General features: G+C 38.4%; 1 protein-coding gene and 1 long non-coding RNA gene across 9 annotated transcripts in view; one reads left to right on the forward strand and one right to left on the reverse strand.

The window, feature by feature from the left end:
- LOC125960818 (uncharacterized) overlaps positions 1-16,876 on the forward strand; it is a 480,299-nt gene that overhangs the window by 34,354 nt on the left and 429,069 nt on the right. The window contains exon 2 of the long non-coding RNA XR_007470865.1: positions 14,567-14,603. This is a non-coding gene — a long non-coding RNA (uncharacterized LOC125960818). The remainder of the gene's footprint in view (positions 1-14,566; positions 14,604-16,876) is intronic.
- The window catches only part of CCDC85A (coiled-coil domain containing 85A), a 224,772-nt gene continuing 215,856 nt past the window's right edge, over positions 7,961-16,876 (reverse strand). For all 8 annotated transcript variants that reach the window (XM_049695967.1, XM_033414229.2, XM_004284387.3 and 5 more), the window contains one exon: positions 7,961-9,803. In XM_049695967.1, the coding sequence (XP_049551924.1) occupies positions 9,714-9,803 (90 nt within the window). In that variant the 3' untranslated portion in view covers positions 7,961-9,713. The remainder of the gene's footprint in view (positions 9,804-16,876) is intronic.

Raw genomic sequence — 16,876 nt, forward strand, 5'->3', positions numbered from 1 at the left:
ACAGTGGTCCCCACTGCCCCACTCAGATCACATCCCAGATACCCATCTGTGTCTGTGTACCTAGACTAAGTCTTTTCCCAGGGCCATACCAAGGTTTGGTGTGGAGTGCGCAGAGCCGGGGTGTTTGCCCTGTTTGGATTGGGGAGTGTGGCAGTGAGGTGAGAGCCCACAGTACAAGGCTCTCTCCACCATGATTGTTGGCAAACTAGCACACATGCACTCCTCGTGAGTAGAGTCTAGGTTTCTCCAGCCCTTCTGTCTGTCCCAGTGGTTCTCCCATCAGCTAAGGCGGCTTGTCTCCACCATGTAGGCCCCCAGGACTGGGATGCCCAGATTGTGGCTTGGGTGAGGGTGAGGGTTCTCCAGAGCAGACCTTCCCTTCCTTTCAGATCCTTCGCAGGGGTGCAGGTCCTAACCCAATGACTTTCTTCTGTCCTACCCTCTTACATGGAGATCTTTCTTGCAGCTTTGGTTATATAGGAGTTCTGCCTGTTTCCAGTCAGTTTTCTGTAAGAATTGTCCCATATATAGATATATTCTTGATGTTTGTGGGGGGAGATGAACTCCTTGCCCTGCTAGTTCACCATCTTGATCCTGCTCTCTCTGGGTTATTTGTTTTTTGGATATTGAGTTGTATGAGCTGCTTGTATATTTTGGATATTAACCCCCTGTTGGTTGCATCATTTGCAAATATTTTCTCCCATTCTTTAGGTTGTCTTTTTTTTAGATGGTTTCCTTTGCTGTGTGAAAGCTTTTAAATTTAATTAGGCCACATTTATTTATTTTTGCTTTTGTTTCTCTTGACTTCAGAGATCAGGCCAAGAAAATACTGCTACAGTTTATGTCAGAGTGTTGTGCATATGTGCTCTTCTAGGAGTTGTATGCTTTCCATTCTTACATTTAGGTCTTTCAACCATTTTGAGTTTATTTTTGTACGAGGCACGAGGGAATATTCTAATCACGTGGCTGTCCAGTATTCCTAGCACCACTTGTTGAATAAACTGTCTTTTCTGCATTGTTTCCTGCATTATTCTGGCCTCTTTTGTCATAGGTTAATTGACTGTATGTGTGGGGGTTTACTTCTGAGCTGTCTATTCTGGTCCATTGATCTATATGTCTTTTTTTATGCCAGTACCATGCTGTTTTGATTACTGTAGCTTTGTTGTCTGATGTCTGGAATGGTTATAACTCCAGATTTCTTCTTTTCTCTCAAGATTGCTTTGGAAATTTGAGGTCTTTTGTGGTTCTATATGAATTTAAACATTATTTGTTGTGGTTCTGTGAAAAATGTCAAGGGTATTTTGATAGGAATTGCACTAAATCTATAGATTGCTTTCAGTAGTATGGCCATTTTAACAATATTAATTCTTCCAATCCAAGAGCATAGGGTATCTTTCCATTTCTTTGTATCATCTTCAATTTCCTTCCTCAGTGTTTTATAGTTTTCAGAGTATAGGTATTTCACTTCCATGGTTAAGTTTACTCCTAGGTATTTTATTCTTTTTGATGTGTTTTAAAAAGGATTTCTTTTTTACTTTCTCTTTCTGATAATTTATTATTAGTGTATAAAAACACAGCAGATTTCTGTATATTAATCTTGTATGCTGCACCCTTGCTGAATTCATTTATTAGTTCTAATAGATTTTTGTTAGAGACTTTAGAGTTCTCCATATAAAGTATTATGTCAACTACAAATACTGACAGTTCTACCTCTTCCTTTCCAGTTTGGATAACTTTGATTTCTATTGCTGTGACTAAAACTTCTTCTACTATGTTTAATGAAGTGGTGAGAGTAGAAATCCTTGTCTTGTTTCTAAATACAGCAGGAATATTCTAAGCTTTTTCACTTTTAAGTATGATGTTGGCTGTGGGTTTGTCAAAAATGGCCTTTATATGTTGAGATTTGTTCCCTCTATACCTACCTTGGTGAGAGTTTTTATCATGAATAGATGTTGAATTTTGTCAAATGCTTTTTCTGCATCTATTGAGATGATCAGGTGGTTTTTGTCTTTCCTTTTGTTAATGTGGTGTATCACATTGATTTGCCTTATGGGGATTCCCTTGGATATGGCTTTTTCTCTTGCTCCTTTTAGAATTCTCTTTCTATCTTTAACTTTTGCCATTTTAATTATGTCTTGGTATAGGTCTATTTGGGTTCATCTTGATTTGGGACCTCTGTGCTTCCTATACCTAGATATTTTTTTCCTTCTTTAGGTTGGAGAAGTTTTCAGCCATAATTTCTTCAATCAGTTTTTCAGAACGCTTCTTTCTTTCTTTTCCTTCTGGAACCCCTATAATGCAAATGTTGGCACATTTGATGTTATACCAGAGATCTCATATGTTGTACTCATATTGTTTCATTTGTTTGTCTGCTGTTCTGATTGGATGATTGCCATTATTATTCTATCTTCCAGATCACTTATGCATTCTTCTGTGTCATTTAGTATGCTATTCATTGTTCCTAGTATGCTTTTTATCTCACATATTGAATTATCTATTCTTGTTTGCTGCTTCTTTATAATTTCTAGTTCCTCATGAAAATAATCTGTGTTTACATCAATCTTCTTCCCTAATTCAGTTAGCCGTATTATTACCAGTATTTTGAATTAGCTGTTTGGTAAATTGCCTATTTCTGTTTCATTTTTTTTTCAGAGGTTTTCTCTTGCTCTTTCAATTAAGCTTAGTTCCTTTCCCTTTTCATTTTATTTAACCTTCTCTGTCTCTACGAATGTAGGTGAAATAGCTACCTACTTTGGTCTTGAAGGGGTGTTCTTATGTGGGAGTGTACCTATGTAAACTGCATGTGCTCAGTGCCTTGGTGATAGGGCTGAATTTGATGTGGATGCCAGTCATGTCTTTTCTCAGGGAGTGCTGGCAGCTATCACCTTGGTAGGGGGTGTGGCTGGTGATAGAAGAGCTAGAGTCTGAGAGGGGTGTGAGGTGGGACTTCCTTTCTGCTCAGTGGCCATCACTGCCCTGTCAGGGGTGTGGGTCTTCTCCCAAGTTGCTACAATAGAAGACCTGAGAGTTGGGCTCAAGCTAGCTCTGTTCGCTTGAATTGTGTGTTTTTCCTTCTCCCCACACTGGGACCTTTGCCCCAAAGGAGGGGAGTGCTGAAGCAAGGAGAGCTTGTGTGCTTTACAGAGGTCCAATGCTCTGCCTGCGTAGGCATCCGGGGCTCTGCTCATACAAAGCCTATGGTGGCATTTTTCCCCTGCTGTGGCCACCCTGGATCTAGTGCTAGACTATGGCAGGGAGTGGGCAGGGCCAGAGCATTCATTGGCTTGGGCTAGGGACCTTTCTTTGCCATGCCGGGGGGCAAACCAGCACATGCACACTCCTCAGGAGTGGAGTCCAGACTTCTCCAGTCTATCTGTCCCAATGCTTTTCCAATTAGCCAGATGGGCTTGTCTCCTATACATAGGACCCCAGGACTGGGATACCCAGTCCGTGGCTTGACCCACTCACTACCCAGGGTGACTGTCTGCCTGTGCAATCTCCCTTTTCCTCTTGGTCCCCTCCAAGGGGCACAGATCCTGACCCAATGCTTCTCTTCCTATCCTACCCAAATACGTGTGTATCTTTCTTGCAGCATTGTTGTTTTTTTTTTAAATTTTATTTATTCATTTTTGTCCACGCCATGCAGTGTGTGGGATCTTAGTTCCCCGACCAGGGATCGAATCCATGCCCCCTGCCTTGGAAGCACAGAGTCTTAACCACTGAACCGCCAGGGAAGTCCCCTCAGCATTGGTTTTATAGGAGTCTTTCTGCCAGTTTCCAGTTAGTTTTCCATGGGAATTGTTCCACCTGCAGATATATTTTTGAGGTGTCTGTGGGGGGAAATAAGCTCCACATCATCCACCATCTTGATCTCCCTTCTTGCTAATTTCTTTTTATTCGACTACATAAAGATAACACAGAACCTCTCTCTTGTGACAGTAGTTAGAGCAATCAGTTGTTTGAACACACTCCTTGTTCTTCCCAATACAACTAAGCCATCATCATAGAATATCCTGCAGTTTTCTACATCAGGAGACCAGATATTCAATTCATAACATTTAAAGTGTACAATATTAGTCAGTAAAAGAATCCCAAATCAAAAACAGTAAGGAAAATTTGAATCTCTCTGAGAGTCCAGAAGTAGGGTGGACTCCAGACAAGGTATAATCAAAGTTCAGCTCCCTTTCTCCCCAGTTCTCTTGGCCCTCCCCTTAACTGTATGATTGCTTTCTCCTCTGGATGACTTCTCAATAACAGCCAACATAGCTTTTTGCAACACACAACTCTTCCTTATATATCCAACAAGAGAAAAAAAAGCCTCTCCCCTACCCACAAAATAAACTTTTTTCCCCAAGAATTTAGATGGGCCTTGTTAGGCCATGTTGCCACAGCTGGGCCATAGGAATGCTGTGTGCTGATTGGCTGAAGATTGGCTTCCTGAATCAATTACTAGCAAGTAGGATGAGATTACCAAGATGGACTTTGTGAGTCTAGGCCTTAAAATAATCAAGATTCAGCTATGGAGTTGGAAACACTTCTCCTGATTCTCTTGGACAGTGTAGAAGAGCATTGTCTTTCTACACCACAGGAGAACTGTCTTAGGAAAAAGAGAAAACTGAATCTTGGGTAGCCAATCAATGTGTTCAATATTGAGTGGTAGGGCTAGACTGAGCCTGGGGAATGCTGATGGTTATTAAAAAAAAAAGAAAAAAGAAAAAGCCCCAGAGATTGTTATATGGACTGTCAGAAACCCATTCATATCTAATCCAGATTTTTGCAAAGGGAAAACAGATTTTGTATAATGCTGTATTAAGCCCATCCAGCTTGGCCCACACCCAACAATGGCCCATAGAATCAAAGGCCAATTTTAGAGGCCTTTGTGCTTCTATAAAACACAAATGTGCTGCATTCCTGATTAGCATATGAATCTGTTGTTGCCATGGCAAGTATGATGTTGTATATTGTATGCTATCACTTTAGAACAGGATCTAGAAAACTAAAGGTCCTGGGATAGGAAATGAAAACCTTCTTGGTAATAAGACCAAATGGAATTATAACTTGGGCATCAAAACTCTGAGAAACGTTTATGCAAAATGAGAGGATATTGCTTTTTAAAGAGATTCTTAGATTTCAGTTAAATGAGACTGTGCTTCACTTATGATTTCTTCTTACTTCCAGATGGTTTTGAAGTACCTTTAACATTTAAACTCATACAATACAGCAGTTAGAAAACAAGTAGGAAAGAGAAGGAAGGATCGATGAAGGAAATGGAAGACAGTGAGAGAAATGTTGGGTGATGTTTGGTTGTATACTCATGTTAGTATTGAAATTTCCTATTAGCCTCCTGGGTTTATTCTACCACTTGCCTAAAGAAGCAGGTCAGGACGCTGGGTTTTGGAGATACTTCAGCCTCTCTAAATTAAGTGCAAAGGAGGTGGTGGGACAAACTCCTAGGCAGGGTGTATCAGTAGCCAAGGATCTGAGTACAGAGGGTCCCTTTTCCTCTGGGTGTTACCAATCCAAAGACTTTGCACTGTGTCTCTGATTCAGTCATACTTACTACTCTCTATTCCAGCCTGTGAGTAATTATCTGTGTGTTCTATGTCTGACCCAGGGAGAGAAAGGTTATATGCAGGAGTCAAAACGTCTGGCTATTGTCAGTTATCCCAGAATCTCCATGCAATGTGTGTATCAAACTCTTCCTTGTTTGAAACATCCTTGCAGCCACGCCTCCTTTTTAAACAATACCCTCCATCATGTACTTTGAATTATGGATCCATTCTTCAACGAGATAGTGTTTGTCTCCCTTCTTTCAAGAATTCATCATAATTGCTGGTCCACAGAGTACAGTACTTTTTATGTTCTACTGGAATTATGAGTTTATTAAGTATCTTTTCGATCATTTTTAGGGTTCAAGGCAAGAGGGGGAAGCTGCAGCAGGTACTCATTCTGCCATTTTGAATTGAAAGTATTATGCCTACAGTGACATGAAAAACAAATTCAGAATTAAATGGTTTTTCAAACATACTGTTCCTGTATGAGAATCAGACACATGTCCTTTTTCTCCATTTCCAGAATCACAGTATGTGATTGGTCATAGCAAGGCCTGTGGTAGGCTGATGATACGTAAAGAACAGAGCTTGAAAGTACAAATGTGCAGCTAGAATCTGTGTGGTAGATAAGAGTCCCTTCAGTGTTGTGGTTCCTTCCCTTAGCCTAATGGTATAAACGGCCACAGCTCACGGGTCTAGGCTCCTATGTCTTAAAGGATTGCCACTGTTTCTTGTGGACTGTCAAGATCATTGAACTTTGGAACTAGGAAGGCTACTAAGAACCTTACAGTAACTCAGCAAGATAGATGTTATCTCCACTCAGCACATCAGGACACTGAGGCTCAATGAGAATAAGTCTCAAATGCACAGAGCTAATTATAGTCACGTGCTGAACTTGCCGCCCCAAAGTCAGCCTCGCTAAGCCAAAGGCCTTTATTCAGTGCTGCATGTAGTAAAGCATACTTTATATTGCTCCAGCTCAATATGCTGACGCAAACTTCTATTGTTTATTCCCACCAAAAATCTCTTAATCATACGAAGTTGTACCGTATGCTGTTTTGGTAATCCAAAGATGGACAAATATTGGCAATCTCATATGGTTCAATCTGATATATTGTCCTTTAATTGTGTAATGAGATGGAGAAATTTTTCTTTTAGAAGTCAATGTATGAATTCCTCATAGAAGTGTCTTGAGCTTGTTGGGAATTTACTTTGATAAGACAGCTTGAAGTAGGCAGATCCTTTCCAAGAATGGGTGACAAGATTTCTAATGGAGAATCAGTTTGCACTTGAGGTGAAGCAGAATGAGGCAACAGGATGCTTACATAGAGTGAAAACTCTGGAAATGAGTGGAAGGCACTAGGAGACTTAGCACTTCCTCAAGATGATGAAAATAGATGTCTGAGGCAACCTTATCTAGATCTCAAGGATAAAGGAAGCTTCTGCTGGTATCCAAGATACTACGGTTCCATATTATTTCTTGAACAGTCAGCATCCTGAGTGAGGAACCAAAGTGTGTTTACTCATATGGTAGTGGTAGGCATTCATTAAAAGTTAACTGAACTGTCGAACAATCATCCCAATTAGACTGTCCGCATTTTGCTGAATGTCACATATGATCTAAATTTTCTGTAGTGCCTTGAGCATGTGCTAGAAACTTACAAAGCATTAATTTAAAAAGCTTAGATTCTGATAGACTGACAGTCAACTTCAAGGCTGGTAAAGATCATCTACTAAGATATGTAAATTAACCTTTGTTCCAGGGAAAATGAAATCATAAGCTAATAAGCTGGTCATGTAACAGAAGGGTGCCACTCACTCTTATTGATAAACATATTGGGCAGTAGCAAGATTCAGGCCCTGGGCTGTCCATCTACTATGTCATTTAAAGTACAGACTAATGCTAAGTGTAGGGTGTGAGTGATTTCCAAGTTCTCTACCTGAGCGTGTGTGTGTGTGTGTTCTCTAATTTACGTCTTGGTCATATGTGTATATTATCTTTCCCCAATAATGTATAAGCTTCTTAAATACAGATGCCGAGTTTTCCATTTCTTTAATATTTTCTCTCTGGTGTATTTTCTTGTGATTACTAATATTTTAATAATAAATAATTGAAGTTTAATCTTACTCTATATGAATTAGAAGAACAAGGGAAAGAGTTTATAACTAATTTTTAAATATTCTTAAATATTCTAAATTTTTAACTACATTATACTAGAAAATAATGAATTGAGGAATCTCAATATTAAATCCCTCATTAAGCACATATTTAAACATGCCTTTGTCTTGTATTTAAGATAATGAATCATCTGTATTACTACATTACTGTCATCATACAGGAGTAATATGATATTTAGTGACTATTAGAAATCTCCATTTAGGAAAAACATTTTGGAGAAAAAAACCACTGAGATTAAATAATTTATTATCATTGCTAAGATGAACACATATACTTGATGAGTCAATTTTATGCAGAACTTTAAAAAAATAGTTTTAATACAGTATCAAAATTTACACAAGTATTTTGTCAAAAGACCAGTGTTCCTTGTATTAGCTTCTGCAGGCTCTACTGCAGGCACAGAAGCTTGTTTTAAATGTCTTCAGAGTGTAGGAATACAACAATTTAATGATGAAGGCTTTTCAAGAGAAGGTGTAAATATAGCAATTTTCTTTTATAGAGTAATAATATTCTTAAAATATATAACATTTTAAAAGAAAAGCTTAAATGGTAACCCAATTACAATAATTAGAGAATTCTATAGCAAATTAATTCATAAATATTTTCTGAGACCAGAGGGCTGCTTTTTCATCACAATAACATTCAAAAAAGTGTAACAATTCCTTCACCAATGACAATTAATACATGTGTAATGAGCCTGTTTAAAAACAAGAGCAACAACAGAATATCTGCTATGAATCAAATCTAAGTAATTTAGAAGAAAACTGGGAATTGTTGCATTCCTACTTTTATAATCTTAAACTACAATATAAAGTTAGCATTCGTTCACAGGCCTCTTGCACATTCATACAAAAAACTATCGTTGCATTTGGATAAACACAAAATACCTATCATAGCATTTCCAATACACACAGTCTATTTTTATATATATATATATATATATATATATATAAAATATATATATATACACCAAAAATAAGGAAAGCAAAGCAAAGCTAGCACACCTCCTTTTCAAACCTCAAGCAATCTGAACAAGAGCTTTTAGCTTCAATAATGAAGGACATGCGTCAGTTTCATAAAATGTTAGATAACTGCTGTAGGCTAAGAAAGCTTTTTTCATAAATGCAGTGCAATATTTTAAAGTTTACAGAAAGTTTATTAAGTATAACAGCATGTCTAGAAATTAAATTGTAGAAATTAACATCTCACTGCTGGAAACACTTAGAAAAATTGTTTGCTTGTTCTTTAATTGAAACTGTTAATATTAACATTAATGAATACACTGAAGATGGAGGTTGATGTGTTCCCAAGATGTGTCTTCATGAGCAATACATTAAGATGAAAAGAAAAGATATATTTACTTTGATCAATTAAAATAAATGGTACTCGCTGATAAGCACTTGACAAAGTCCTGCTACCCTCCTAGCTGGTAAGGAAAATTTATGTGGTATTTTTAGCACCTCAAAAGTCAAAACGAAATCCCAGAAACCTAATCTTATCTTGCGTTCAAATCAATTATGCATCAGGAACTAGTATTTTATTAACTAAAATATAATAGGTGACCAACTCTCCAACTTGGGAAGCTGGAAACCACCTCTTATCTTGAACAATATGGTAGAACACTCCCACCATTATATGCAATGATTCAATTCTATCAAAACCACAGAGGCTCTACTGGACTCTTCCAATCATGCAGGTTTCCCAATTACAATTTTCCATCTGAAGAGTCAAAAACTTTTAGTTCTAATGAAAATATTGGTACCAAAATGGTGATTTTCAAAGCTACCTTGTTTGAGATTGACTGTTGTGAACATTGAAGTGAGAGACAAAATACAACTTCAGTTACACTAAAGATTTTAGAGGGAAAATATGTGCAATGTACAATCACTCCATGTTATTCCATGAGTCCAGGTTTGTGAAAATCCACTCTTTTCTTCTGTCTCTCTGGCAGTGGTGATGTCATGTTTGAAAGAGAGTCCTTCTCACATGGGTCCTTTGTACTGGTTTCCAGACAAATGCTGCCTAATTCCAGGACACGAACCTGCAGCATCTCCAAGTTTCCTCCATACAACCTTAAGAAAAAAAAGTAAGCATCTTAATTGTCCTCTTCCACAAAGACATGTATATGTTTTTTTGTTCTAAGCGGGAATCTATGAGAGGGACAAAAAGGAATATAAGACAAGAGACAAAATATTCACATATTTTGTCAAACACAAACACAAAATGAAATGTGATACAAGTTTCTAAATCACAAGAACTGCTCAACAGATGGGACTACGACGCTTTGTTAGCAACCAGGGTCAGAATTAAAGAATGACGTGCCAGCTTACACTAGCTGTGAGAGTGGTCCTCAACTCTAGCTGCACACTGCACACTGGGAGTTACTCAGACAGGTATGGTCATCTATTTTTTGTTTTAAAAGGTTTCAACATGATTCTAATATCTAGCCAGAATTAAGAACACATGAGCAAAATCATCCTGGTTCCTATATTATACCTCTAAAATAAGGGATACCAAAATGTTAAATAGCTAAGAACAAACGCTCCTTCATTGTCCTTAGTGGTTTAAAGTCCCTGAGGTGGTAGCATTAAGGGTCAGTGGTAGAGTTCCCTGGTTTCCCCTGCGAAATGGGGGCCTCAGTTATCATAAATCTTAGCTACCCAATATGGTATCTCGGATTACCACAACAGAAAGCATACAGATGCAGGGAAAAGATAAGAATAAATTCAAGAGTCACTAAAATAGATACAACTACAATATGCTAAAAACTGGTCCATTTTAAAGGGACAGTAGCAAAAGGTGAGATTAATAAGTAATTGTTACTGAATTCAACAACGACATACCAATATACTAACATTAATTAGGAAACACACACAGTAAGTCATAACCCTCTTAGAGTGTTTCACTATTAGGATTATGATCAGATTAATTCCACAAAAATTTACATTGCTCTAATATGAATACAAACCCGTTGGCTCATTAATTATTCATAGATTGTGTTTCTCTGTTTTCTCTTTTAAAAAGAGCAGATACTCCAGGGAAGCCAAGTACTATTCACAGTACTACATAAGAATATATAGGGTTCTGTCTACCTTCATTTCGAAGCCCATGTAACTATTAGTCTCTCTGTTTTAGCAGGCACAACTATGTGATGGAGATATTGTCATGTTTGAAGGGAACTGTAGTATGGTCCTTAACTATTTGGAAAGGAATGATATAGCAATGGATGGCTCAAATTGTACCCAAGGGAGCTAGGAAAGTGTCATTTCTCAGTACACTGACTGAAGAGGCACAAATTCTGAATCAGGAAGCCAAGGAATGCTATGGACTTTGCCTTTCTAGCCCTTAAATGGTATACATAATTACATCTACCCAGAACGCTTTGATGTCTTGGTTAGAAGCAGAGGATAGAGCCAAATGATCAGGGACGTAAGGCAGTAGATGATTACAACTCAAAAGTGCAACCCCTCTTCAAGTATTCAAATGTAGAATGCAATGGGCCTTAACCCTGAAATTACTATGTGGTGAAAGGAAACTCAGAGAAGGCAGGACTCTGAAATAAGCCAAGGATACAGAATATTAAGGCGGACACAGAGTAGTGACTCATTAACTGAAAGCAGAACAGGTGGGTATCTGAGATGACCAGTCAAGTATTTCAACTGTTCTCAGGGAATTGACAACAGCCAAACAGACAAACCTAAGATAACTAAGATAAAACCATTACTACAAGATAGATTTACTATTTCTTAGAGGGCAGTGTATGTTTGGGGTATAGCTTGGGAAGAGAATAAAAGCACTTGGTGCTGTGAAGAAGAGTCTTTCCATTGTATAGATGTTAACTTATCTCCAGAAAGAATACCAGACACTGAGATGAAACAAGCTCTGAGTCTTGTAACGGCTATCACATTCTGAGAAAGCTTTACATTTCTGTGACGTTACTGTAAAAGCACATAGTTCCTCTAATAGGTTTCATAATCTTACGTAAGTTATTTCTTACAAACTATGAAACTGTCTCACAATCTGTATTTTTCTTTAATCTCCAATATTTGCTATGTGTTTTTGATATATAACTTACCATGGTGACACAAATATTTTTTTACATCTTTATTGGAGTATAATTGCTTTACAATGGTGTGTTAGTTTCTGCTTTATAACAAAGTGAATCAGTCATACATATACATATGTCCCCATATCTCTCCCCTCTTGTGTCTCCCTCCCACCCTCCCTATCCCAGCCCTCTAGGTGGTCACAAAGCACCAAGCTGATCTCCCTGTGCTATGCGGCTGCTTCCTACTAGCTATCTATTTTACATTTGGTAGTGTATATATGTCCATGCCACTCTCTCACTTTGTCAGAGCTTACCCTTCCCTCTCCCCATATCCTAAAGTCCATTCTCTAGTAGGTCTGTGTCTTTATTCCCGTCTTACCCCTAGGTTCTTCATGACATTTTTTTTTCTTAAATTCCATATATATGTGTTAGCATACGGTATTTGTCTTTCTCTTTCTGACTTACTTCACTCTGTATGACAGACTCTGGGTCCATCCACCTCATTACAAATAGCTCAATTTCGTTTCTTTTTATGGCTGAGTAATATTCCATTGTATATATGTGCCGCATCTTCTTTATCCATTCATCCGATGATGGACACTTAGGTTGTTTCCATGTCCTGGCTATTGTAAATAGAGCTGCAATGAACATTTTGGTACATGACTCGTTTTGAATTATGGTTTTCTCAGGGTATATGCCCAGTAGTGGGATTGCTGGGTCATGTGGTAGTTCTATTTGTAGTTTTTTAAGGAACCTCCATACTGTTCTCTATAGTGGCTATTCACATTCCCACCAGCAGTGCAATAGTGTTCCCTTTTCTCCACACCCTCTCCAGCATTTATTGTTTCTAGATTTTTTGATGATGGCCATTCTGACCGGTGTGAGATGATATTTCATTGTAGTTTTGAGTTGCATTGCTCTAATGATTAATGCTGTTGAGCATTCTTTCATGTGTTTGTTGGCAGTCTGTATATCTTCTTTGGAGAAATGTCTATTTAGGTCTTCTGCCCATTTTTGGATTGGGTTGTTTGTTTTTTTTGTTATTGAGCTGCATGAGCTCAAGTTCCCTCTATGCCTACTTTCTGCAGGGTTTTTATCATAAATGGGTGTTGAATTTTGTCGAAAGATTTCACTGCATTTATTGAGAGAATCATACGGTTTTTCTCCTTCAGTTTGTTAACATGGTTTATCACATTGATTGATTTGCATATATTGAAGAATCCTTGCATTCCTGGAATAAACCCCACTTGATCATGGTGTATGATCCTTTTAATGTGCTGTTGGATTCTGTTTGCTAGTATTTTGTTGAGGATTTTTGCATCCATGTTCATCAGTGATATTGGCCTGTAGTTTTCTTTCTTTCTGACATCCTTGTCTGGTTTTGGTATCAAGGTGATGGTGGCCTCGTAGAATGAGTTTGGGAGTGTTCCTCCCTCTGCTATATTTTGGAAGAGTTTGAGAAGGATAGGTGTTAGCTCTTCTCTAAATGTTTAATAGAATTCGCCTGTGAAGCTATCTGGTCCTGGGCTTTTCTTTGTTGGAAGATTTTTAATCACAGTTTCAATTTCAGTGCTTGTGATTGGTCTGCTCATATTTTCTACTTCTTCCTGATTCAGTCTTGGCAGGTTGTGCATTTCTAAGAATTTGTTCATTTCTTCCAGGTTGTCCATTTTATTGCCATAGAGTTGCTTGTAGTAATCTCTCATGACCTTTTGTATTTCTGCAGTGTCAGTTGGTACTTCTCCTTTTTCATTTCTAATTCTATTGATTTGAGTCTTCTCCCTTTTTTTCTTGATAAGTCTGGCTAATGGTTTATAGTTTTGTTTATCTTCTCAAAGAACTAGCTTTTAGTTTTATTGATCTTTGCTATTGTTTCCTTCATTTCTTTTTCATTTATTTCTGATCTGATCTTTATGATTTCTTTCCTTCTGCTAACTTTGGGGTTGTTTTGTTCTTCTTTCTCTAATTGCTTTAGGTGCAAGGTTAGGTTGTTTATTTGAGATGTTTCCTGTTTCTTAAGGTAGGATTGTATTGCTTGAAACTTCCCTCTTAGAACTGCTTTTGCTGCATCCCATAGGTTTTGGGTTGTCGTGTCTCCATTGTCATTTGTTTCTAGGTATTTTTTGATTTCCTCTTTGATTTCTTCAGTGATCACTTCGGTATTAAGTAGTGTATTGTTTAGCCTCCATGTGTTTGTATTTTTTACAGATCTTTTCCTGTAATTGATAGCCTCAGAGCATTGTGGTTAGAAAAGATACTTGATACAATTTCAATTTTCTTAAATTTACCAAGGCTTGATTTGTGACCCAAGATATGATCTATCCTGGAGAATGTTCCATGAGCACTTGACAAAATGTGTATTGTTGTTTTTGGATGGAATGTCCTATAAATATCAATTAAGTCCATATTGTTTAATGTATCATTTAAAGCTTGTGTTTCCTTATTTATTTTCATTTTGGATGATGTGTCCATTGGTGAAAGTGGGGTGTTAAAGTCCCCTACTATGAATGTGTTACTGTCGATTTCCTCTTTTATGGCTGTTAGTATTTGCCTTACGTATTGAGGTGCTCCTATGTTGGGTACATAAATATTTACAATTGTTTTATCTTCTTCTTGGATCGATCCCTTGTTCATTGTGTAGTGTCCTTCTTTGTCTCTTCTAATAGTCTTCATTTTAAAGTCTATTTTTGTCTGATATGAGAATTGCTACTCCAGCTTTCTTTTGTTTTCCATTTGCATGGAATATCTTTTTCCATCCCCTCACTTTCAGTCTGTATGTGTCTCTAGGTCTGAAGTGGGTCTCTTGTAGACAGCATATAAATGGGTCTTGTTTTTGTATCCATTCAGACAATGTGTCTTTTGGTGGGAGCATTTAGACCATTTACATTTAAGGTAATTATTGATATGTATGTTCCTATTCCCATTTTCTTAATTGTTTTGGGTCTGTTATTGTAGGTCTTTTTCTTCTCTTGTGTTTCTTGCCCAGAGAAGTTCCTTTAGCATTTGTTGTAAAGCTGGTTTGGTGGTGCTGAACTCTCTCAGCTTTTGCTTGTCTGTAAAGGTTTTAATTTCTCCATCAAATGTGAATGGGATCCTTGCTGGGTAGAGTAATCTTGGTTGCAGGCTTTTCTCCTTCATCACTTTAAATATGTCCTGCCACTCCCTTCTGGCTTGCAGAGTTTCTGCTGAAAGATCAGCTGTTAACCTTATGGGGATTCCCTTGTGTGTTATTTGTTGTTTTTCCTTTGCTGCTTTTAATATGCTTTCTTTGTATTTAATTTTTGACAGTTTGATTAATATGTGTCTTGGTGTATTTCTCCTTGGATTTATCCTGTATGGTACTCTCTGTGCTTCCTGGACTTGATTAACTATTTCCTTTCCCATATTAGGGATGTTTTCAACTATAATCTCTTCAAATATTTTCTCAGTCCCTTTCTTTTTCTCTTCTTCTTCTGGAACCCCTATAATTCGAATGTTGGTGCATTTAATGTTGTCCCAGAGGTCTCTGAGACTGTCCTCAGTTCTTTTCATTCTTTTTTCTTTATTCTGCTCTGCAGTAGTCATTTCCACTATTTTATCTTCCAGGTCACTTATCCGTTCTTTTGCCTCAGTTATTCTGCTATTGATCCCATCTAGAGTCTTTTTAATTTCATTTATTGTGTTGTTCATCATTGCTTGTTTCATCTTTAGTTCTTCTAGGTCCTTGTTAAATGTTTCTTGCATTTTGTCTATTCTGTTTTCAAGATTTTGGATCATCTTTACTATCATTATTCTGAATTCTTTTTCAGGTAGACTGCCTATTTCCTCTTCATTTGTTAGGTCTGGTGGGCTTTTATCTTGCTCCTTCATCTGCTGTGTGTTTTTCTGTCTTCTCATTCTGCTTATCTTACTGTGTTTGGGGTCTCCTTTTTGCAGGCTGCATGGTCATAGTTCCCGTTGTTTTTGGTGTCTGTGCCCAGTAACTAAGGTTGGTTCAGTGGGTTGTGTAGGCTTCCTGGTGGAGGGGACTAGTGCCTGTGTTCTGGTGGATGAGGCTGGATCTTGTCTTTCTGGTGGGCAGGTCCACGTCTGGTGGTGTGTTTTGGGGTCTTGTGGACTTATGATTTTAGGCAGCCTCTCTGCTAATGGATGGGGTTGTGTTCCTGTTTTGCTAGTTGTTTGGCACAGGATGTCCAGCACTGTAGCTTGCTCGTCGTTCAGTGAAGCTGGGTGCTGGTGTTGAGATGGAGATCTCTGCGAGATTTTCGCCGTTTGATATTATGTGGAGCTGGGAGGTGTCTTATGGACCAGAGTCCTGAAGTTGGCTCTCCCACCTCAGAGGCCCAGCACTGACTCCTGGCTGCAGCACCAAGAGCCTTTCATCCACACAGCTCAGAATAAAAGGGAGAAAAAGTAGAAAGAAAGAAAAAGAAAGGAAGCAAGGAAAGAAAGAAAGGAGGGAGGGAGGAGGGAAGGAAGGAAAGAAAGGAAGAAAGAATATAAAATAAAGTTATTAAAATAAAAAATAAGAAAAAATAATTTTTTTAAAAAATGAAAACAAAACCAAAAACAGACGGATAGAACCCTAGGACAAATAGTGGAAGCAAAGCTATACAGACAACATCTCACACAGAAGCATACACATGCACACTCACAAAAAGAGGAAAAGGGGAGAAAATCATAAATCTTGCTCTCAAAGTCCACCTCCTCAATTTGGGATGATTCTTCGTCTATTCATGTATTCCACAGATGCAGGTACATCAAGTTGATTGTGGAGCTTTAATCTGCTGCTTCAGAGGCTGCTGGGAGGGATTTTCCTTTCTCTTCTTTGTTCTCACAGCTCTTGGGGCTCAGCTTTGGATTTGGCCCCGCCTCTGCGTGTAGGTCACCAGAGGGTGTCTGTCATTTGCTCAGACAGGATGGGGTTAAAGGAGCAGCTGCTTCGGAGACTGTGGCTCACTCATGCTGGGAGGAGGGAGGGGTACGGAGTGCAGGGCAAGCCTGTGGCCTCAGACGCCAGCGTGACGTTCACCAGCCTGAGGTGTGCCGTGCGTTCTCCCGGGGGAGTTGTCCCTGGATCACGGGACCCTGGCAGTGGCGGGCTGCACAGGCTCCCCA

The sequence above is a fragment of the Orcinus orca genome, chromosome 13 (genome assembly GCF_937001465.1).
Source record: "Orcinus orca chromosome 13, mOrcOrc1.1, whole genome shotgun sequence".
NCBI lineage: Eukaryota > Metazoa > Chordata > Mammalia > Artiodactyla > Delphinidae > Orcinus > Orcinus orca.